This window comes from Alosa sapidissima, chromosome 12 (genome assembly GCF_018492685.1).
Source record: "Alosa sapidissima isolate fAloSap1 chromosome 12, fAloSap1.pri, whole genome shotgun sequence".
Lineage (NCBI taxonomy): Eukaryota > Metazoa > Chordata > Actinopteri > Clupeiformes > Clupeidae > Alosa > Alosa sapidissima.
Genome location: NC_055968.1, coordinates 14,474,548 through 14,497,700, shown reverse-complemented (window position 1 = coordinate 14,497,700; position 23,153 = coordinate 14,474,548). Strand labels below are relative to the sequence as shown.

At 44.1% G+C, this 23,153-nt stretch overlaps 2 protein-coding genes across 2 annotated transcripts in view; both read right to left on the bottom strand.

Annotated features, from left to right (window-relative positions):
• pdgfra (platelet-derived growth factor receptor, alpha polypeptide) overlaps positions 1 to 14,315 on the bottom strand; it is a 27,197-nt gene extending 12,882 nt beyond the window's left edge. Inside the window, 21 exon segments of the mRNA XM_042056906.1 lie at positions 259 to 391; positions 939 to 1,033; positions 1,924 to 2,120; positions 2,437 to 2,563; positions 3,133 to 3,199; positions 3,201 to 3,249; positions 3,465 to 3,552; positions 3,555 to 3,653; positions 4,107 to 4,275; positions 4,536 to 4,666; positions 4,902 to 4,994; positions 4,997 to 5,167; positions 5,680 to 5,976; positions 6,217 to 6,332; positions 6,595 to 6,787; positions 7,311 to 7,476; positions 9,291 to 9,442; positions 9,869 to 10,126; positions 10,343 to 10,630; positions 11,121 to 11,198; positions 14,090 to 14,315. Of these exon segments, the coding sequence (XP_041912840.1) occupies positions 259 to 391; positions 939 to 1,033; positions 1,924 to 2,120; positions 2,437 to 2,563; positions 3,133 to 3,199; positions 3,201 to 3,249; positions 3,465 to 3,552; positions 3,555 to 3,653; positions 4,107 to 4,275; positions 4,536 to 4,666; positions 4,902 to 4,994; positions 4,997 to 5,167; positions 5,680 to 5,976; positions 6,217 to 6,332; positions 6,595 to 6,787; positions 7,311 to 7,476; positions 9,291 to 9,442; positions 9,869 to 10,126; positions 10,343 to 10,630; positions 11,121 to 11,198; positions 14,090 to 14,144 (3,022 nt within the window). The 5' untranslated portion in view covers positions 14,145 to 14,315.
• A 5,687-nt stretch (positions 14,316 to 20,002) lies between these two features.
• Positions 20,003 to 20,907, bottom strand: LOC121678096 (pancreas/duodenum homeobox protein 1-like). The gene is made up of 2 exons (XM_042057306.1): positions 20,553 to 20,907; positions 20,003 to 20,290 (listed from the first exon to the last, which is right to left on the bottom strand). The coding sequence occupies exons 1-2, from the start codon at positions 20,905 to 20,907 to the stop codon at positions 20,016 to 20,018; spliced, it is 630 nt and encodes a 209-aa protein (XP_041913240.1). The 3' UTR covers positions 20,003 to 20,015.
• Positions 20,908 to 23,153: the final 2,246 nt, after the last annotated feature.

Here is a 23,153-nt window from a genome sequence, read left to right as displayed (position 1 = left end):
TGTCCTGCTTTGGCAATGCAAAGAAATATTTGTCATGCCAATAAAGCTACCTTGAATTGAATTGAATTGAATTGAATTGATAGAGAGAGAGAGAGAGAAAGAGAGAGAGAGAGTAAGTATAGGCGTGTTTTGTTGTGATACACTTAAATGGCTTTTCAGCCCACTGACATTTGCCACGTCTGCCATATAACTAGCTGGGATGAACAAAGACCTAACGCAAAGGACAGAGCTTGAACGGACAGGCTGAGGTCCGCTTACCCAGAACCAAGCCATCGCGAGGGAACTCCCAGCGGGAGTCATAGGGAAGCTGCATGGGGTCCACGTAGATGTACTCGTGACCGTCCGGACTGACCGACTCAATCACCCGCCACCGGATCTCATAGCGTGGCTTCTGTAGAGGAGAGAGAGAGAGATGGAGGGAGAGAGAGAGAGAGAGAGAGAGAGAGAGAGAGAGAGAGAGAGAGAGAGAGAGAGAGAGAGAGAGAGAGAGACAACTCTGGTGTGAAATCCCTTTCATTAACTGATCTCAGTGCAGTTTTCCCAGTCTCACCCCTGATTGTGGGAGAACTGAATGGAACTACAAATGTATGTATGATCACATGGATAAAGGTGTGAATAAATGTGAGAGGGGGACTCTGACGTGAGTGAGTGAGTGAGATTAATGAATGAGGGATTAAATGAGGGGAGTAGATGCACTGGTGAGTGAATGGAGTAAAAGTAAATGAGTGAGTGAGTGAGTGAGTGAGTGAGTGAGTGAGTGAGTGAGTGAGTGAGTGAGAGCAAGAGACTCCATTAGTGAGTGAGTGTGTAGAGATGTGAGAGATTGAGAGGGTAGGAGTGGGTGTGAGATGTATGTGTGAGGGAGTGGGTGAGTAAGTGAGTGATCGAAAGTGAGTGAGTGAGTGAGTGAGTGAGTGAGTGAGTGAGTGAATGAGTACCTGTTTCCAGATAATGACCAGCACAATGAGTGAGATGATGACAATGACCAGCAACACCAGCACAGCAGCTGCCACAGTCAGCTCCGAGTGAGGACCTGAGGCACGAAACACACAACATGAGCAACACCCACACACACAACATGAGCAACACCCACACACACAACATGAGCAACACACACACACACAACATGAGCAACACACACACACAACATGAGCAACACCCACACACACAACATGAGCAACACCCACACACACAAACATGAGCAACACCCACACACAAAACATGAGCAACACACACACACACAACATGAGCAACACACACACACACAACATGAGCAACACAGATATACACACACACACACACACACACACACACACACACACACACACACACACACACACACACACACACACACTCACTCACTCGCAGGGTTATCAGTTTGTCAAGTCTAAATGGACTGACTGGTGGGGAGGCTAACATAACACAGAGAAAGGGTGAAGCTAACTGATGACCTCGGGGAAAGTGGATACAACATGGAGGATCATTAAGTCTCTGAAAAAGCCACCCCCATTTTCAGGAGGATGCCATTTTAATGAGCTGTCCAGAAACCCAAATGTCTCTGAACACAGATAAATAAAAGAGCTGATATAAAATGCCTTCAGGCAACGGCAGAGTTCATTATTAAAAGCGAATGCAAATTTGAGATAAATAGACTTGAGGGAGAAAGAGTACATCACGCCATATTTGAATATGTATCTAAATACAAAGAAATATTTGACTACAGCCAGATGATCACTGAGAAGTGAAAGAGTGTCCTCCCATAACTCTCTCTGAGAGAGCAGCGTAAAAGAGTCTCTCTGTGTCTTTCATAACTTTCCTTCCCACCCAATTCCCACAGCGAGTTCATTTTTCAAAAAAAAAAAAAAAAAAAAGATCACCATGAAGTCATCTGTCATGTCTTTGCGGACTGTTTGGAACGCTTACCGCTGGTCACCAGCTTGACCTCTCGGGCCACGGTGGCCATGCCGTTCTTGGCCAGGCACCGGACGGCCAGCGTGTTCTCCAGATGGCCGAAGATCACCTGGCTCTCCAGCTGCACGTCCTGGTTGATGTGCGTGTCCACGGTGATCTCAGTGGAGTTGGCAGGTAGCGGGCTCCACTGGGTGGAGTCATTGGCACAGCTGAGGGGAGAAGGGCGGGACAGGAGGGGGGAGAGGGTGACCATGGTGACAGAATGAAGTCATGTAATAGCAGATGATACTAAATATATCTCAGTGTCAGGGAGAGGAAAGAGAGAAGATGGAGAAATAACATGGATAAAAAGAAGGAAAAAAGGAGAAAGAGAGAGGAAGGAAGGAGGGAAGAAAGGAAGGAAATAAATAAGCATAGAGAAGAGAAAAGAAGAGAGAAGGAGAGAAAAGGAAGTTAGAGATTGATGGGGCAATGAGGGTGCAGGAAGACAGGACTGTGGAGATCTGCTGGAGAAGGTCTACTTACTGTTTGATGTTCTTACAGATGAGCCACTCCACTTCTGGCAAGGGCTCCCCCTCAGCGATGCACACGACTGACTGACCCGTGGCGGAGCCGTGGTGGAGATCCATCATCTCCACGATGACTGCAGGGACTGCAAGAGGGACACAGACACAGTGGGTCAACCCAAGGGCTTATGGGTAAAGAAAGACTGAGAAATGCATGGCTGAAAATAGATCAAATGTGGTTCAGTCCATAGACAGTAAAAGAAAAGATTTTAAAAGATAAAAGATATTTATTCCAATTTGCGATAAGTTATCTTTGACAGGACGGCTCTGTTCTGAGACTTCTCTGCCCATCCATAGGAATAGTTTTGACAAACATAATTTGGTAACAAACTGACAGAAGCCAACAATATGAAACAAAGGCAAAGACAAAGGGGTTATGCATATTTGGGCATGGCAGATAACCACTGTCTATTTAAGGTGTGCTTTTCATGCGTTTCTTGGAAATGCTGCCCAACAGTGCTGTCCAAAAAAACTTCATCATCAGCTTGTCAATACCAAGCGCTTGGACTCCCTCAGAGAACCAGAGAACCTGCAGATGTAGTATGTCCGTGCGTGCATGCATGCCTGAGAGACAGTGATGGATGGATGGGGGAGGGGGGGGGGGGGGGGGGTAATAGCGGTTGTAACATCAGAGAGGATTCCTGGACTGGCTCACCTTTGACCTGCAGGGAGAAGCTGAAGCTGCTGCTCTGGTTCCGGGTCTCGGCCCTGACCGTGTAGTTTGCCGCTGTCCTCAGCCTTCGCACGGATCAGGGTCAGAGCGCTCTGGTATCTGCACAAAAACAAAATGGCCGCCATTAAGTTATGAAGGGGAATTTGACTTTGAAAATCGCTGGGGAAATTCTAACAAATAAAGCATTACTTGAATTACAATCCACATTTTCCACGCTGATGTATTATTTATTATTTAAGATGTATTATTTAAGACAAAGCACAGTGCAATATAGAAGACAATCTAGAAGAAGCATAAACTGATATAATACTCACTTCGTCTCGCTGATCGTATAGAGGTTTGTGGTCATCTCCGCAGAGTTGCCGCCGAGAGGAACTCCATCTTTGTGCCAGACAACGTTGACGCGGGGAAGGCGTCGATGTCGACCTTGAACTCCCGCACCTCGTCCAGCTCGGCCTGCTCCGTGTGAGTGAAGTCAGGGACCAGCGAGACAAAGGGGCTCTCTGAGGACACAGGAGCCAAACGCAGACGGACGAGAGAGTCAGACGAGTCAGACGTTTAATTTTCATTAGCTGCCTGATTATCATGGAGAACTTGACACAGATGATTGAATAAAGATGGATTACACAATATATCTGCCGTGCAGTTGGCTGAACAAAGTGCTAACAAAGCCCACATTATGATTAACATACCATGCTGTGAAATATAGTATGCACTTACATAATATTACATAATAACTTTATGTAACATAATGTATTATTATTACATAACTACACTGTAATAACAAGCCATCCACTCAATATATGCAACATGCTACCTCTTTTTTTATTAAACCCCACTTCACAGTGAGTTAAAGTTAGAGGACTTGAAGACCTGCATACAAATGTTTTGGTTTGTATGGATTTTTCATTTACTATGAGCCAGGTGTCAACTATAAAAAGGAAATTATGCAATACCATAAACGGTGACGGTCAGCTCCTTGGTTTGGCTCTCGTTGCTCATGATGTCGGTGATGGAGCAGGCGTAGACGCCACTGTCCTTCAGCGACACATCGGACACCCGCAGGGTGTAGTTGATGGTCATCTCTCGTCTGTTCTCCCTCACGGTCTTCTCACCACGACCATACTGGACAGGAGAGAGATGGGGGACATATGTCAAGTCCACACACAGGAGAGCACACTCTGTATTATAGATATACTATACTATATTTCGCTCTCTTTGTCCTAATGAGTTTCCTAATGGTTATCATGGCCAATCCACAAAACTAAAAAACGTAACTTGGCATGTTTTTTTTTACTTACTTACATACAAATATAGACTGTTTTGAAATGTTTAATAATTTATATTTTTAAAGGTCAGTCTCTCTTTCTCTCTCTCTCACTCACCAGTTTGCCAGGGTACTTCCAGTGGTCCTCCAGCATCTCACTGCCTCTGGCTACACAATTGACTGTGAGCGTCTCTCCCACCAAGAGAGCAGTTCTCTTAGCAAGAAGCTCTACATTTAGATCAGAGCCTCCTGAAACGGATACAGAGTTGTAACAGAAGTCATACATTTGTATATGCACCGCGACTTACACTAAACATGTTCCTACTTGATGTTTTGTTTATTGTTATTCAATGTTGTACGACGCTTTGGATAAAATCATCTGCTCAGCAGCAACCGTTAACAATAACAAACTGAGGTGAAAAAGATGACACACACACACACACACACACTCACACACAATATGCAGATTTATTCACACACATACCTGCCCATCCGTGGACGATGTACTCTTCGCTGAGGTGTTCCTGCCCGTTGACGAGCGCTCTGCAGACGTAAGTGCCGGCATTGAAGAAACCGAGAAGCCTCTCTTGCTGTCGTACTCGGCGGGCAGCTCCTGCTGCTTCTCCACGTTCACCAGAGAGACGTTGGCGGTGGGGTCAGACACGCGGCACGGGATCTCCATCTCCTCGTGGTCCGTCATCACGTGGATGTAAGACGGGTCCATGGAGGGGACGAACGGCACCTCTGGATCTGTGTGGGAAAATAGGAGTATGAGTGACTGAGTGTGTGTGAGAGTGAGAGTTTATGTGTATATGCATCAAATATATAAGCAAGTGTGTGTGTGTGTGCGCGTGTGTGTGTGTGTGTGTGTGTGTGTGTGTGTGTGTGTGTGTGTGTGTGTGTGTGTGTGTGTGTGTGTGTGTGTGTGTGTGTGTGTGTGTGTGTTGTGCACACATGTATGACTGTAAAATAATTTTCAATGTTCATCTCTTTACCTCTTATTCAACACACTATTCATCTAACAATCAAACAGCGACACACATACACATAGTAACCCAGACCCACACACAGAGACACCCTATATCCTGTGTAGTGGACGTGTAGTAGACGTGTAGTGGACGTGTAGTGGACGTGTAGTGGACATGTAGTGGAGTAGTGGACATGTAGTGGACATGTAGTGGACATGTAGTGGAGTAGTGGACATGTAGTGGACATGTAGTGGACATGTAGTGGAGTAGTGGACATGTAGTGGACCTCCTCACCAGGCACGTAGATGTAAATGGCGCTGCCCTCGCCCTCCGTCTGGTTGGCTCCCTTGTAGGCGCAGAAGTAGTCCCCAGTGTTGGTCACGCCGGCGTTCTCCACCGTCACCGTGCTGATGAACAGGCCGCCCTTGTCGTCCAGCGTCTCCTCGCGCAGGTAGGTGGGGGCGTTCCACACCAGCTCGGCCATGCCCCGGCAGGTGAGCCGGAACGAGGAGCCAAGTGCCACCACCAGCTCATCACTCTGGGGCAGCAGCACTGGGGCCTGGGACGACGGGAACAGCACAGCACTGGGAGCTGGAACACACACACACACACACACACACACACACACACACACACACACACACACACACACACACACACACACACACAAAACACACACATACATACACACATACACACCGAGACACACACACACACACACACACAGAGTTAGATACTTGACATACTTCAAACACGCCAGGTGGCTCTACAAGCTGTGGAGAGGACCCAGCTGGCAAATCATGCACTATCAGGAGGCTCTCACACACTCACCTTTGACTCGGAGTTCAAAAGAGAAGTGCGCGTAGTGTGGACCACTGGTGGCGTTGAAGGTGTACTTCCCACTGTCCTTCTCGGTTGGGTGTTTCAGATTTAAAACGCTCTGATACCTGCAGATGCACAATGTCAAGTCAAACACCACAACTTGTTACACCTTAAAAGGCAGCCATTAACAATCTTTTGAAGTAAACAGGGGATGCAAGGGATGGACCAGTATGCTGTGAACTGGTCTTCAGTATCAAAGTATGACTGATTTCTATCATTTGTGTTATATGCCAGCAGAACCGGTGTGTTATCTGAATAACAAACACATACACATGTAGTCACGCACAAAAAACAAACATGTAATCTGCTTTGTGGAGTCGTTCTTACCGGTTTCCGAGGACATGGCTGTTGACAGCGTAGAGAAAAGTGCTCTTTTCCAGAGGGATGCCATCTTTCTTCCACAGTATCTTGGGCTCTGGGTAGGCATCGATAAAGATGGTGAACTCAGTGTCCTCCAGCAGGGTGATAACCTCCACGCCACCAATGCCACTGTGGTCCAGCGACACAAAAGGCTTTTCCTCTGCAGAGAGAGAGAGAGAGAGAGAGAGAGAGAGAGAGAGAGAGACAGGGAGAGTGGATAAGATATAAATTGATGAAAGTGTGCCGCACATCTGGCCAAGCCATCTCCTCCCCACAGCCCAGATGGTGAAAGCAGAGGTGTCCCTTTACTCAAGACAGCGGGGTTGAGGTGGAGGGGATGGGGGGGGGGGGGGGGGGGGGGGGGGCTGAGCCAGGGGAGCCTCTTCCCTCAGCCGATAACCACAATACCCCATTACCCAAGTCCAGTTAAATCACTGACCAAAATAATCTAACTAAATTCTTCCAAACAACCAGATTACTAATTGCATGAAATTTAGTCCATGGGCTACACTTCCTTGTCAAGTTTTTTATTGTTTATAGGCAAGTAAACAAATGAACAAGGAGAACAGATAAGTCAAGAAGCTTTGTATTCCATTGATATTATGAGAGTAAATATGTTAAAACACTGACATCTCCAGTAGGTAAGTTCGAGTCAGAGGGAGACAGAGGGAGAGGTGGAATACCATAGACGGAGACGGCCACTGTGCTGCTCCGGGTCTGTCCCTTGAGCCGGTCGGTGACGTAGCACTCATAGGTGCCGCCGTCGTGGGCAGAGGCCGAGGGGATGCTGAGGATGTACAGCACCTTATCAGGAAGAGTCTCCTTCATCGGAATAGCATCCGCAGCCTGCTAGGGGAAGATCAATATCAGTTCAAACAACTGACATTTAAAGCATGTATACATCGCTGACAGTTCTCTGGAGGCAAAGACACACACACAGAGAATGTTAACAGCATTCTGAGGCAGCAACAGGATTGATAAGGGCATCCTTTCTGATCTTTAAAACTCTTATCCCCCCCCCCCCCCCCCCCCATCCTACCTCTCTCTCCCCCAACCCCCCTCCAGTCCACATCGTACATTTTTTTGGCTGAGACTATCTGATTTCCCCTCTCCTCCACCTTCAGCCGTCTACAGTTTAATTCTGAGTGTCAGGCGGAGGCAGTGAGCGGTGAGCTCCCATCTGTCAGAGGCGAAGGCTAAAGCCCAGCGGAGCCCCGGGCAGATAAATCAGCCAAACGGGAGCTCCTTTAAAGGCTTGTAATCAGCACTACTGGAGAACCTCGGCCAAGGAGAGAGAGAGAGAGAGAGAGAGAGGATGAGAAAGAGAGGATGAGGGAGATGGGGGGGGGGGGGGGGGGGCTTATAAGTGGGCCAGCGGCCCTCACTTGCTCGCACCTCTGCTAAACGGCTTAAAGGAGAAAGGTGCCCCATCACACAAAACCAGACAGATGGGCCAGGACAGTAGTGGAAAGAATGCTTCTTTTGCTTCTGCTCATTTACACACATGTCTGTGTGTGTGTGTGTGTGTGTGTGTGTGTGTGTGTGTGTGTGTGTGTGTGTGTGTGTGTGTGTGTGTGTGTGTGTGTGTGTGTGTGTGTGTGTGTGTGTTTGTAAGTGCAACAACATGTACAACTGCATGCTCAAGTATGTCTTGTGTTGCATTCCTGGCTGGTATGCACATTCATTTTCATGAGTGAAATATCTCCTGCAATGTCTTCTTGTTTGTGTGTGCGTGCATGTGTTTGTGTGTATTTGTGATTCAGATCAAAAGACATCTTCTGGGACATGTTCTGGTTTGTTTATGTCTGAGAAAGCTTGCCTGATTCTGTGTTTATGTGAAGGCCCACCTGTGTGTGTTTATGGAATGGTATATATATATATGTGTGTGTGTGTGTGTGTGTGTGTGTGTGTGTGTGTGTGTGTATGTTTGTTTATGCTTTCTACAGCCTATGTAGGTGGGTGTCCATCTGGATTCTGGATACATCTGCATCTGTGTCCCCTACTGGCATATGTATATCTCTGTTCACCCCCCCTCATCAAAACACACACACACACACACACTGACAGACAAACAGATTTCTCTAAGTTCACTGAGGACTGACTGCGGTGGAGACACATATGTCTTGAAGGTCATGGGGGAGAGAAAGGTCAAAGTTTATAGGTGATTTACTCTCCGTTCTTCTCTTTTGAACTTCTCCCCTCTATTTTACACATTTTTCTCCTGGCCGTCTAAGAGATGTGCATGTTTCTCATCCACTCCCGCGGCTTCTTTCTCAGAGAGGTCGAGAGACATACTGCCCTAACACACTGTCTAGCTGGGAAGCACGTTTGGAAGCACACATGGGACTTGTGGAACTTTACTGGACTTTTTGTGATTTAAAGGGGGAAAATGTTGCAGTAGTTCAGCTTTGGAGATTTATTTGACTAAGTTCCGTGATGTCTCTCTGTCTCAAGAAAATGCTCATCGAAGATATAACAGACGGAAAAGAGATAAATCAGAAAGAGGTAGGGGAAGAAAGTGAAGACAAAGAGAGGAAGGAAGGGGGCATTCGAGGTATGAAGGGAGTGTGTGTGTGTGTGTGTGTGTGTGTGTATGTGTGTGTGTGTGTGTGTGTGTGTGTGTGTGTGTGTGTGTGTGGGGGGGGGGGGGGGGGGTGTCTTGCCTGTTTTAGGGGATGGATCCAATGCTGCAGGTACTCAGACCCCCGCGGAGCGATGCAAGTGAGGTTGAAGGCGTCCCCTGCCATCACCCCCTCCTCGCTGGCTTTCAGTGTCACCTGGAAGTCCTGCTTCACCACAGACTCTGCAGGAAGTCCTGCACACACACACACACACACACACACACACACACACACACACACACAGGACCATAAGCACGTTCCCCCTATGTGTATGTGTGGGTGCATGATGTCAGTGCTCTCTGAAGCTAATGCATGACTTCATCTCCCTAAGTGCTTATGATAGTACATGATGTCACTTTGGCTTGCTGTTGTTATGAATTGTTAAAAACGGCTGGTGAACAGACGTTTTTTTTCACACAGTTTTCAACAATGTGTCTGAGCATGTGATTTCCCCATCCTATCAGATTATTAATTGTGTGAATCATAGTCTATAGCTTACACTTCCTTGCCAGTTCCTTTGTCGTTTACAGACGAGCACACAATCAGTCAAGAAGAACAGGTAGGCCATTATACTGCACTGATATTATGAATATTAAATAGGTAAAACTTGTTTAACTTACGTTTCCTTTCAATCACAGTGTAGATTGCACTTCTCTTCGTCTCGTCGTTGACAACGGTCTCACATACGTAATTTCCAGCAGAAAAGTTGCCAAGAAAGCCATTCTTGTTGTCATAGAAGCCCTGCAGTTCGATATTACTTGACAAGCTTTTGAGAATGACATGGGACTGGGGGTCGGTGACGCGACAAGGAATGATATTGCTAATTGGGTCAGTCTCCACTTCAGTGTTCTCCTCAGGTGCGAAGGGAACATCGGGATCTAAAGCAGAAGTAGGCCGATGAACTTTTGCTAGTAATACCAATGCCAATATGTAGCCCTATCAATGAAAAGTGTTCACAGACACATTTTCAAAAGTAACTGTAGCTCTGATTGCAACAAATCTCATTACAGGTTATAAGAACATGATCGTTAATAACATCATATATAATATCATAATCGTTGGAGTGAGCTACTTGGATGAATTGTACTTGATACCTGGCACAAATATGTATATTTCAGATTCGTTCTCCTCTGGGTCCTCGTGCCTTCCAGATTCGCCATTTTTGGATGCGTAAACACATGTGTAGTATCCAGTATGGGAGGCTTCAGCGTCACCAATCAGAAGTGTTGCAGTGAAGAACCCAGGATAATAGAAAACGTTTTCGGGCAGGGGGTCGGCCCATACTACCTCCTTCTTCCCGATACAGCTGATGTTGAACCGTGAGTGCAGATCGACAACAAACTCATCTTCGTTTGAAACTATGACCGGTGGATCACTCCGGGCTGTTTGGAGAAAGTGAGAGACAGGTGAACTTTCTCAAGAGGCCTGTGACTACTGCAGTTATCTTTCTCAGTGCTAGTTAGATAAGACATGCGCTTCTCCATAAGTAGTAATGTATTATGTTCATAAATATATTCTGTTCAAGTAGCCTAATGTAGCCTATTGTGTTCATAAAATGAAGGCTTCGAATCAAGAATTAAGAGCGCTCCGCTCTAAAATGTGCTTAGAACTAATCTCGTGTGTTATTGGTCATCATATTGGCAATGTTCATAGTATGTATAATAGGAAAATAGTCATTGTATATAATCGTGTAAAAGAGAACACGTATATGAGCTTATACTCTCCTTGTCAGAAACAAGCAATGACACTTTCATATTGAGGTGCGTCAGTCAGTATGCCTCTCCGATCATAATGCATACAATCTAATCAGAATGGAACAACAAATGCATTGAGTTAATAAACTGATTTATCGTATTTAATCTCTTATTTTACCTGGTAATACACTGATTAACACAGCCAAAAGAGTGAGATGGGTCTCGAAACCCCCCATGGTCACGTTGCTGTGGCCTGCTGAAAAGACAAGAAGAGAAAGAGAGGGGGTATTATGGACCCACAGATGCACATGGTGTTCTTTCCCCTTAATATGTCATGTAAAAGAACGTTTGGTCAGCCAGAGAAAGGAACAATCCGCAGTTTATAAAGAACTATGAAAAAGTCCGGTAGAACTGGAGACCTAGTGAGTCTACTCCTTTCCTGTCTCCTTAATAGTCCTTATTCCTACTGTAAATGCATGGAATTTCTCGTCTTGTAAAGTTAGCATCCAATAATAGCAGCAGAACAAGGTATGGAAAGGTAAAGTCCCAGAGTAGCCTAGGTTAGGTCCATAAAAAAACGTTGGCCTCCATTGAATAAACTGCGCAGCGCCAACTCCATTTGTTTGAAACGTGTAACGCAACCCTGAACGACCACTGGGTGGAGACAGATTACACGTTTTCGCGAAGTCGACCCGATTGGAGAGGACTCAGGTTCCCCAGAAAACTTGACTGCAACTTATTCGCCGTTAAGCACACTTTTGATTCGCATAAAACACGTTTTGAATATATACATAATAGGCTACATGGCGTGTTTCTGGATTTTTATTCATGGAGTCAGTTACTTTGCCTACGTTTCATCCTTGAAACAAGGTTTCATACAGATTTGTTTTCGGATGGACCGCTGATGTAACATTTTACGTTCTGTATTTTACCCAGTTAACGATATTTCAGACCTGCTTGTGCTATTATTCATCACTCGACACCGTACAAAAGTAGATAGGTAGGAATGTAACAGCTACAAGACCAATTTTAACCACCATATAACACATACTTGATCAGCTGTAGTCTGTTAGAAGTATCAGGGAAGTTTTAATTGCTGTTTAGTTATATAAATTATCCTGTGAATTACCGTTGTGACAAATGATTCAGTGAAGTATACGTACTTGTCAAATAACTCATATAAGAGGCGGTGTTTCTAATCAGGCGCGCAGCTAGGTGCTGGACTAAAGACATTCCGCGCGCCGATGCCTTTATCTGTCTGTCTGGCTCGAGAGTCTGTGCTATGTGCGGACCCCTGGAATCCATCAGCACTCGAGCGGGACGAGAGACGCCACTCAAACCAAGGGGGCAATCAGTCCGAGCGCTCTAATCGAACTGTGGCTGACTGGTCTTGCTGTGAGCAATTCATATCAGACTTTCAGGTTAAGCCTATCAAATTGCAAATAAAATAATAGTTGTAATCTGGGGTTTTTCTTTCAAATGTTGCTTTGCTGAAATCTGAAACATAACTATTGTGGAAAGATGAAAAGTTGAGGTCAGTATACTGATATAAGCAAATGAGTCAACTTTGCTGCTATAACCCTGAGACAAAACGCCAGTCGACTGTCACCAGATGCCTTTAGTGGACGTGCTCTCCGGTGCATCCCGACGGGGTAATTACCCATAGCAAATCCAGGGGTGTTGAGAGGCTGTAATTACGCGACCCTTCTCCACAGCGTTGTTTGAACGGCAAACACTGTCGTGGGAATCCTTGTCTGGATTCATCCCGACACTGACAAACGCTCTAATCCGCTTTGACAAGCTTGTGCACCGTGGCGCGTGGTCACACTCGTCCCGTGGAGCGGAACGACGGCAGGATTGTTTTGTATCACGGTCGGGGTGAGCCAAGTTTCGGAGACTAGTCCCGATCAAGACTCCCCCGCTCCTCTGCACAACCGCCCACACGCAGATACACGAATGTTTCCCGTCCAAGCGCGCTCATCTGCTGCGCTCGCACTTCAGAGCAACAGCTGACAGAAGCGTTTGTTTCATTTTACGGTACTTCACACTCAACCAATCTGTTCAAATTCAATCCCACACCTACATAATCAATTTCCATGGGGATATAGGAAGAGAAATGTTGTAGAAAACAGTAGACAACGGAATTGGTAATAGGCAATACCACTCTGTGTCCGATTAAATACGGTCAACGTTTTAATGAGAGCATGAATGAAACAGAGCTATTTTACTGGGGTCATATTGAGTTCTTGGGTAAGTTTGTTGTCATGGGTCGTCTTCTTTTTATCAAATTGGAGTAACTTAATCCGACTGCCTCTAATCTAACTGCGTGAAGAGATTTGCTTATTCAATGATATTGCGCGCTGAGTGTGCTCTTATCCGACAGGGGCAAGCAGCGACGCGTTTGACTTGTGCTTTGAAAGTTGAGCAACCGAAAGAAAGCGTCCCCTCTACCAACAGTATGCATCCAATGTGGAAAGGAAAGTTGAACACTCAGCAAAGCCCCAGTCCCGTCCTTGCTGCTCCAATAAGACTGCCATCCGTCCCCAAAACAAATTCTGCATGATGATATTCCTCTCCAAATAGCCGACATTCCACACACATGAGCGCAAACGAATTGAAATCCAATTTGAAGTGTGTTTGCTTGTAGATGCCAGCGTAGCATCCAGAAAATGCGGAGGTGCCACTGGCAGGGTGACACCACCAGCTGGGAGTCAGAACTGAGGCGCTTCTCAGGCGGCCACAACAAATACATCCCTTCGTTCGGCGTCCGACAGTGAAGCCATTTGTTTCATACGCTAATGCTGTATTCCGTTAGAGAGGATGTTCCAGATATCCAAAGTTTGCCCGCGGTGAAAAGTGCATGTAGAAAACGAGTTGCTTTATAAATCCAAACGACAAAGTAAATCCCCGGAGAAAAATAAATCAGCAAATGATTAATTATCCCTAAAGCTTGCTAAAATGCCTAAATCAACGGAAAAACACAATTTTCCTCTATAACGGTGTTTACCTGGATGCATTCAGAATATTTTCTAAATCTGCCAAAAGTTAGTTTAATTCTAAGGTTTGCTCAACTACAGATTTATCTTAAAAACGAATTATACTTTAAGGATGAAACCAATTAGTTGTACCAATTAACTAATACAATACCTTTTGAAACTCCTTTTGATTGTGCCCTTTGATTAAAAAAAACTCCTAATTGCATTCAATAGCCCATACAAAAGTACTCCAATTGGCGCAGTTAAGGGTCCAGGCTTTTTGTTGCAGTGGTAATCCTCTAGCCGAGTTGAGAGCAAGCATATGTGCGCCCCTCCGTCTGGGTCCGCGGCCGCTCGAACAAATGCTCCTCAGCTACAGCGACCTGTAATTGATTCAATGTTACAGTCCATCCTTCCCAAAGAACTAATCATCTGGCTCAAAGTAAATAACTTTCAGGAAATGACCCCCTCCTCCCTCTCCAGTTCTGGGGTTCCTTTCAAAATAAAAGCCCCAGTCCGTACGCTGAGTTGCGAAGCGAGCGTCAGATTTCTCTGTACTCTGCAGTTAGGAAGGAGGTGCATGGTAATACGGGGGAAGGAAGAAAAAAACATATTCCCCGTAAGTGTGAGGCAGAAGGGGCCCCGTTAAAATAAGGGAGGCTTTTTGAAAGACAATGAAGTCAAGTGACCTATTGAAAGACGCTCTCGAAAAGGCACGTATCAGTAGCCTACATGCACCCAAAGTCAGGTATGATTCTGAGAAGCAAGGACATTCACAGTGTAAATGTAGTCTGCTCCATTTTACATCATTTACATATAGATTATATCACTAAAGTATTAGAAATCAAAATGTTGAATCATTTATCTGACTGAATAATTAATGCAAACTGAAATAGGCTAGTAGTGATGTAGAATGGTGAGAGTATGTTCAACTCCTCCAACTGCCTACGCCATGTCAGCATGGGAGATACACAGGGGGCGCTCTAACACCATAAACAGCAGGACTTTCATGTTTCAACTTTTCTCCAACTTCTTTGGTAACAGACAATGCTCTGTCGTTTATTTTCGTACGTGTTGTTTTGGAAAGTATATCGATAATGGGAATTAGCTCTACGATTTACGATCTACGATTTTTTGGAACAATATTTGTTGTATCTTTTTCCTTTTCTATATTAAAAGAAGTTAAAGTTAAAGCACTTTTGGAAAAGTAAATCGGAGGAAAGGGTGTGTTGCAGTGTTCATAGAGTCTCCCGGCTTGGCGACACTGTTAAGTCCTTTGTACGGGCTATGTGCAAGGATAGGAGTCCCTGGGGCAGAACACCCCCAACTGTTCACCACCACCCGCGGACCGCCCAACCCCCATCCCACCCTCCCCGACCTGCTCGCCCCGCAGCGCTCTCGTAGAGAGTCACATATCTCCAGCCGCTTGGCCCGATTGCTTCCACATGTTCTTCTCGCCGAAGCGCACAAAAAGAACAGTGTCCCTTGTTTTCCCAACAAAAGGCTCTAATCTTTATACCCAAACGTAACCTAGTCAACCTTTTTTTTAACGAACCTATTAGATAGGCTACATTATGCGTTTACTCGTCATCATAGGTTAGCCTGCATGGCAAATGCCGTTTAATTCAGTTCTCGTTTTCTTCTGTTTTGAGGGAAAAGTGAATGTTCACCCTCGAGCTAGTCTTGTAAGTTGCCGACATATTAAACATTTAGGCTACTCCCTTCTGCTCTTGACTTCAACAGTGATTAGAGAATATAACTATTTAAGTTAGAAAGACTAAGTAGCCTAATGTGTGTGTTTTTTAATTAAGCTAAAACCAATATTTCACGTTTAAAGTGATTACCATGTCTACTAACTGTAAGCATGAAAAGGTCGTTTTTACATGGAAAACTGTATTGATGTTTACTCTCAGCTCTAGAATTAGTGGAATGTCCGCTATGATACAAATGCGTCAGTGAGTCAGCTGTTGGGAGGCTGTTTGAATCTCCCACCTTCTTCTAGTGCACAACACACACAGACACACACACACACACACACACACACACACACACACACACACACACACAGAGAGAGAGGGAGAGAGAGAGAGAAGGAAAGAAAGAAAGAAAATAAATCATATCAGCGTGTCACAGTTTACCTGTACTTATCTAATTGACCAATATACTGAATCCATAAACATCTGGGTTAAAAAAATAATTAAAAAAAAACAGAATCACAGGACACGGGTTAGGTCAGCCAACGTGCCAAAGTGTGTTGCAGGAAAATATACTTCCACATGGTGGCGTATGCACTTGTGAGTTAGGGTGTTGAAACGTGGCATACATGCAAATGCATTACATGTAGATAGTGAGAATGCACAGCTTTCTCTCCTTCTGTCTTTGTTTGTTTGTGTCTTAGTTTCTTTCTTTCTTTCTTTCTTTTAGGTCCTTTACGTGCAGTAAAACAAATATAAACACTTGCAGTAGAAGTAGAACATTGAACATTTATTGGACTTTTGTGTTTTTAGTGGGGAAACAAATGAACAGTCTGTATTATACAAATTTGAAACAAAATCACCCTGCGGGATCTCCCACCATTTATTTGCTGTGCAACACACAGTATTAGCCCATGGTTTAATGCAACTCCATAACTTACTGAATCTTTTCTGTATAACCAAAACCTTTTTCACATTCATACCAACCTCACCTCATGCTTTACACCTTGAAGTTAATCATGTTATGCAATGCCATGTTATTCCATGGCATTTTGTGGAAGAACGCGATTGCTTACAGAGTGATATCACATACAAAATATAAACATTACTACGTTTTGTAAAAGTGTCATACATGACAACCTTTGACCAACTTGCTCCACTCTCCATATCTCTAAACGTGTGTTGTTACTTATAGCTCATGCACAGGGTAGGCAACAAAACACCGCTTTGACGGGTAAATGAAACAGGCTTATTAGCAGGGACGTGCACAGGAATTTTGAGGGGCAGTTGCTCTGACCTGAAAAAAGTGCACCCGCCCTCCCCCCCCCAAAAAAAACAAAACAAAAAACAAAAAAAAACTCACGGGCTATATGAAGGACTGAGAATAACAGGGTCTTTATTAAAAAAAAAAAAAAAAAAAAAAAAAATATATATATATATATATATATATATATATATAAGTAAAACACTGAAATACAGCACTCAATCACCTTAACTAATAACACAGAAAAACATGACTTGAGTCATGAAAATCACCAACATCAATATCCCTATCAATATCCTATTAAGTCACTGACAGGTTTCTCCAAATGTGGGCTCATCATCTGACCAATTACATATTATTGTTATTGCCATTATCATTATTATTTTAATGCCCACTAGTGGTATTTATGTTCTGCTCAGGCAAGAACTTTGAAATGATAGCCTGTGTTTTTTTAGATTATAATTATTTAGCATGCAGCTCTTTATTCTAGCATGGTCCTCTCATCTCATATTTGGTGATCATCACTTAGGCCTACCTGCCCTATGTGCCTTCTCCTGGTCCACATTTTCCTCACATGTTCTGGAGGCTTGTGACTGCTCCTCATCTTAAATGTAATGTAATTATGAAACATTGCCATTAGTAGGCTAAAATATGAGTCTGATTAATTAATCAATTCGCTTACACAGTGTCATGTCATCTTTATCACAGAAAGTTTCTGTCTCACCTGCTGGTTGGCTTTTTCGCAGCCAACCCTGCAGTGATGTGCTGCCCTTTGCTGCCTCCCTGAATTGTCTCTCCCTCTCCTGAATCTGCCTCTTTTCAGTGGGCATCTTGGCTATACTCAAAATAGTGAATAGGATTTAAGCATTTAACCATTTTGAATAAAATGATTAATGTGATGCATTACTTCCATCATTCATTCTACTTGCTAAAACAAAATGTGAGAAAGTAACTATCAGCATACATGTAGCTTAGTTTGCCTAATGCAGGGGTGGGCAAACATTTTGGCTCAAGGGCCACAATGGGTTTTGAAAATTGGACGGCGGGCCGCACAGTAGGCTAGTAGCATAATGTTCAAGTTAGTTCTGCTGCAAAGGAGATAACTAAGAGTAGGCCTATCATCTCTATTTAACATGATGTTTTGACATTGTAAACGTCACAAAAGAGTGAAAAGCAGTTTGCGGTAAAGCTAACCAATGTCGTCTCTTTCACAGGAAAAAAATAGCGAGCAGCCTGATAACCAAATTAAATGCTCGCCGGGCCGGATGAAAGTGCTTGGTGCGCGGGCCGCAGTTTGCCTACCCCTGGCCTAATGCCTACCAAAACTGGCTATGTGGTAACGGGCTGCTTGTCTGCGAGCTAAATGACATGGCGATGTAACCCAGTGGTCAGGTCATGGCGCGGCCCCCGCCCTCTCTTGAGTGCTGTCCAGCGTTCTGAAATGACGACTTCATCTCCCCTGACAAACTGGCAAAGCACCAACCTCATCTGACATGCTTGCGTGGTGGGTTGCTGCTTCTGGGCTTCACTATAAAATCGTAGCCTAGCACCAGCGTCCCACCTATGTCGTCATGCTATTTATACCCTTATCTGACAAGTTAGATCTTGACCTAATTATAGCCAAGTTCAGGTGAGTTGAGCATGCGTTTGTGCCAGAGTGTTTCGATATGACTTGCGGCCGCTTGTCTTGAGCCTCTGGCGACCCTATGCTTCCAAAACCTGGGAACGTTCCAGATTTACCATGTAGGCCTAGTGGCCGTTTTGTTATCATACAACGTATGCTACCTCGTGGGCTATTTGTTGAATTTAGCCATGTCAAACCAAAAGAACACCTCTGTATGGCTGTGTTGATTTCCTGTGTATGTGTTGCCACGCGACAAGGATTTGCACAACTTACTGTAGGTGAGGAGGGTGGTTTCATTGTTTGCACAAATCCTAGTAGGGGGCAAAAGTCAGACCGGTGTTGGATACCTGCCATGTGTTTTCTCTCCGTTTTCATATTCAAAGCGTGGTAGGCAGGTAGGCCTATGCCCCAATGGGTTATGGCTGGTATCTTTAATGTTTTGTCTCCCACACTTAGGCTATCTCACAATATCTTTGCAAACTGATCCCTAGGCTATGGCCTAGGCTACCGAAGGCGAAATTCTTTGTTAAATGAATAGAAATGAATCTCGGTTGTTTCTCTGTTGTCCAAGCGCCTCACCTACACCCACTGAATAAACAGTTTTACAGAGACCTCGTCATATCTCAAATCATTGTGTGGTAGCCTATGCGTGCGAAGGAATGAACACGTGGACTTTTTCAACATTATGCCTTTTTGACTGTCCTTCTTAGCTCCCGTTCAAATTGTTATCCCTCATGTGTGAACTTTCTCCATTAGGTACTGGATCAGCGATGCAGCTCTAGCATGGTCTACACTCTTAAAACGGATGTGTTGGAAACAGAGTGTTACAAACAACGCAAGTTGTGTTGTTTTCAACACATACTGTGTAACGAATAGGCTAAGGCTGCCCTTCTGTAGCATACCTTATATATATGTATGTTATATGTTAATAATAATAATAATAATAATAATATATATATATATATATATATATGTTGGTGGAAACCTAATAGTAGCCTAGCCTATGGTTGCTTTCATTTTACAATTTTCAACCAGTTGAAACCAGTAACGTGAAGGCCAATAATGCAGATAGGCCTACCACAGGTATTGGATATCAAAATGGTTGGCAACTATTATTAAGAATAACACGAAAATAAACCTGCACTCTGGCCTAATAGTCAACCAAAGTTCTAAGACTAGTATAGATTGAATGGGTGGGCCCTGCAAGCCATGAGGAAAATGTTTCTGTAAATAACCATTTCAAAAATGTTTAATATTTTTAATTTGATAAGGGCCCTTAGGCCTACATCATTCACGAACATGCGTTTGAGAGTGGTTTTGTATCTCACCCACGCCAATTCAATGAAACAGTACCTTCTCCTCGTATCAATACAGCCACAATATGTAACCTTGTAAACATATCATTCTTTCCACCCTAGGCCTGTAATATAGTGTAATTCAAATTATATAAAATGCGCCGTCATTGTCCAATACTCCAGTGTTTGTAAGAAAAAAATGTCCAAACGTGGCACAAAACTCAACTAGTAGATGCAGTTTGTTCTTGCTTCTGGTCCGGGGCCCTGGTTTCCGGGTCTCGTTTCTTTGTCTCCTCTTTTTTCCATTTCATCCGACGGTTCTGGAACCAAATTTTGATGTGCCGCTCAGTGAGGTTTAGTGTGGTAGCCAGTTCGTACCTGCGGGGTCGCGAGATGTATTTATTGAAAAGGAACTCCTTCTCCAGTTCCAAAAGCTGAGCACGACTGTAGGCTGTTCTACTTCGCTTGTGTTCGTCGGGGTCATCGGAGTAACCTCCTGGAAAACACCTCTTCTTAGCCACAATCTTAACACTTATAGATCTAGACGTTTTTGATTAAATATTAATAATAATATAAAAAAAAAACACTGGGAATTATACGTTCTGTTTCTCCCCAAAATCACTGTTCATTTAATTCGCATTCACAAATGTGGCCCAAGGCCTTTGTAGGTCTGTAGAGTATCTCCTATACATTCTCTCTAAGCAGATATATTTAAAATCGCACCAAATTGAATAATCAATATCAGACTGCCAACTCACCCTGTAAAGGTGAATGATGTGGATGGGATCTGGAGCTCCTCATCCATGGGTAAGCGAACTGTCCACCGGGTTCAGTAGGTTGATCTCGCCGGGGGATCTGCTGGTAGTTATCCTCAACTCGCTCCTTCTCTGCCAGGTACCCGTGTGTTTGCTCGGAAATGCCGTGCTGGCAAGGTGGCAGGTCGTAGGGTACCAAGTCTCCTTTCCCTCTGTCCTCGAACGGGGCATATGTGGGCAAGGGCAAAGGCACCTGCTCACTGCTACGGGAAAAGCGACAAGCAGGTGGATTATGTGGGTACTCCTCCGGTGTCTGTGACGAAAAGTTATCGCCATAATAAATATCCAGGGTATCCATGCTGTAAATTCATGTAGCCCCTGACTTCGTCCATACAAGTGGCTGAACTGTGTGCTCAACACCCTAGCACAAACTTGATAGCACCTGCCCGCCTGTGGTTCACCTGAAGGCAGTCACGTGGTTGGCACAGCACACATAGAATAGGCTAATTATTTATGATCTTTGCATGTCAAACATATTTCATATTTGGTAAGGACTACAGTCGTCATGTCCAATTTCAATAAGTCATCGTTTGCTATTGGCTTAATATGAGCGGAGTATGCGCGAAGTGCACGTCTTTCTCGTTTTTGTACATGTCTTTTCGACACTTTTTCTTTGGGAGTGTTAAGTGTACTTCAGTCGCTTGTTGTTATCAAACCTGTCAACTAAAGCGGCGTATGATTAATTACCGGTGTATGTATACAGAGCTGTCATGCAAACCGGCAGGTAATGAGATCCTATCAGTGCCCTTCAAGTATTGATCGGTTGTTAAAAGATTATCTGATGGTAACCTAACTGAACAATTTGACTTTCTTTCTTTCTTTCTTTCTTTCTTTCTTTCTTTCTATGTTGGTTTTTCATATCTAGTTTATTCATAATATAACCCACAAGGCTACTCATTGCCTTCTTCAGGCAGTAGTTTTACGAGGTCCCCCCACACACACACTTATTTCTAACATAATGACAGGAGTTATATCAAAGCGTGTAACTGAACTGCGTTAATAAAAGAACCTCCGTGTTTAATTGCCAAAATGATTGTGTCTAATATAGATATTCATGACAATAGAATTATAAAATAATCCTTATAATTCAGTGCAGCGTTATTTGACAGTATATTGTTCTATTCAGGTTCTGCTTTTTAGAAAAGCTATACATATTAATTTAGTTGCATCATGAAAACCTGCTTGATGATATAGGAGGCACGCTCTGTGCGCAACAAAAGGATGCCTTTATAAAGTGGCTGACAAGTTTTAGAATGGGCCCATTCTGAAGAGCGTGACAAAAGCGCGCTGGACATATTGTTTGGTGACCGAGTTCCCACTAAATTAAGTCACCAAAGACAGCTTTGATGGGACACGTGTCCTGAATTTCAGTTTGGCCAACTCTGGTTGAGCTTAGTTCAGTTTGGCTCACTGGCTTTACCATGCATTCCGAAAGGATTCATCAGCTCTAAAAAGCTCTCCGGTCCGGATGAGAGGGGTGTCACATTAAGCGCCCAGTTCAACATTGTACTTGCAGATTCACGCACTAAATAAGTGGAGGTCTCCACCACCAAAGACAAAACGGGTTCCAGGGGGCATTCATCCCGAAGTTTCCTCCCTCTCCTCTCAGCGACTCGGCAGCTGCACGGGTTTGAAAGGAACTCTTATTAATTGTCCTTTCTTGCGCGTAATTGTTTGATTTGAATGGGGCGCTGTCTTTGGAGAAGTGATTCGGTCTAGATTGTACCTGTTCAATATCTAGTCGTTAGAGTCGGTTACTCTTCAAACGTTGTTCGAGAGGGCCATGTCTAGTTATCCCACATTTTCCTTGCACAAAAAGTGCTGGAAAAGCCATGCATGGTCACATTTAACGACGAGTTGAGAGGGTGTTTAAAATCGTAAATTACATGAAAAGGGGTTTAAGAGGTGCTGGTGTGTGTGTGTGTGTGTGTGTGTGTGTGTGTGTGTGTGTGTGTGTGTGTGTGTGTGTGTGTGTGTGTGTGTGTGTGTGTGTGTGTTTTGGTGGGCTGGTGAGTGGCTGAGTTGGGGCATTAATGGACACATGAAGCTTAATAGGCCAAGTGATGGTACTCGTCATTTTCAAAACATTGGATATTCCATATCATATAGACAATAGTGTAAACAGATTTTTTTTTGTGCATATGATGTTGTTCGACTATTCCCCTTTTAATTAATAATACCAATACCTAAAGTGCACATGTCATACACACTAACCCATTTTTGTGCATATACTGTTGTTTCAATACCCCCCTTCTTCGATAAAGAGAAAGACTGAACTTCAAATAGCCTTCCAACATAGGCCTAGCTGTCACGTTATTTCAAAATAAATTTTAGTTAATTAATTAAGGTTTTGGCCGTTGGTTGGCGTTCACATGAGTCTGCTGTCTAACCAAACAAGATCACCCAAACAGTCCCTATAGATGTGACAGTTTGAGGTCAGGCCAGCATGTTGATTTAAAAAGGCATTCCCAAAAATGCTGTAAACTCCATTGTCAGCGACGGCCATTCACTCTCACACCTGCGAGGGGTGGGTTCTAATTCGAT

Bases quoted from the DNA above. Each gene is read 5' to 3' on its own strand.
- LOC121678096 (XM_042057306.1), bottom strand. From the start codon at position 20,907: ATGGATACCCTGGATATTTATTATGGCGATAACTTTTCGTCACAGACA. The intron at 20,291-20,552 runs GTGAGTTGGCAG...GGTGTTTTCCAG, and splicing joins ACATCATTCACCTTTACAGG to GAGGTTACTCCGATGACCCC.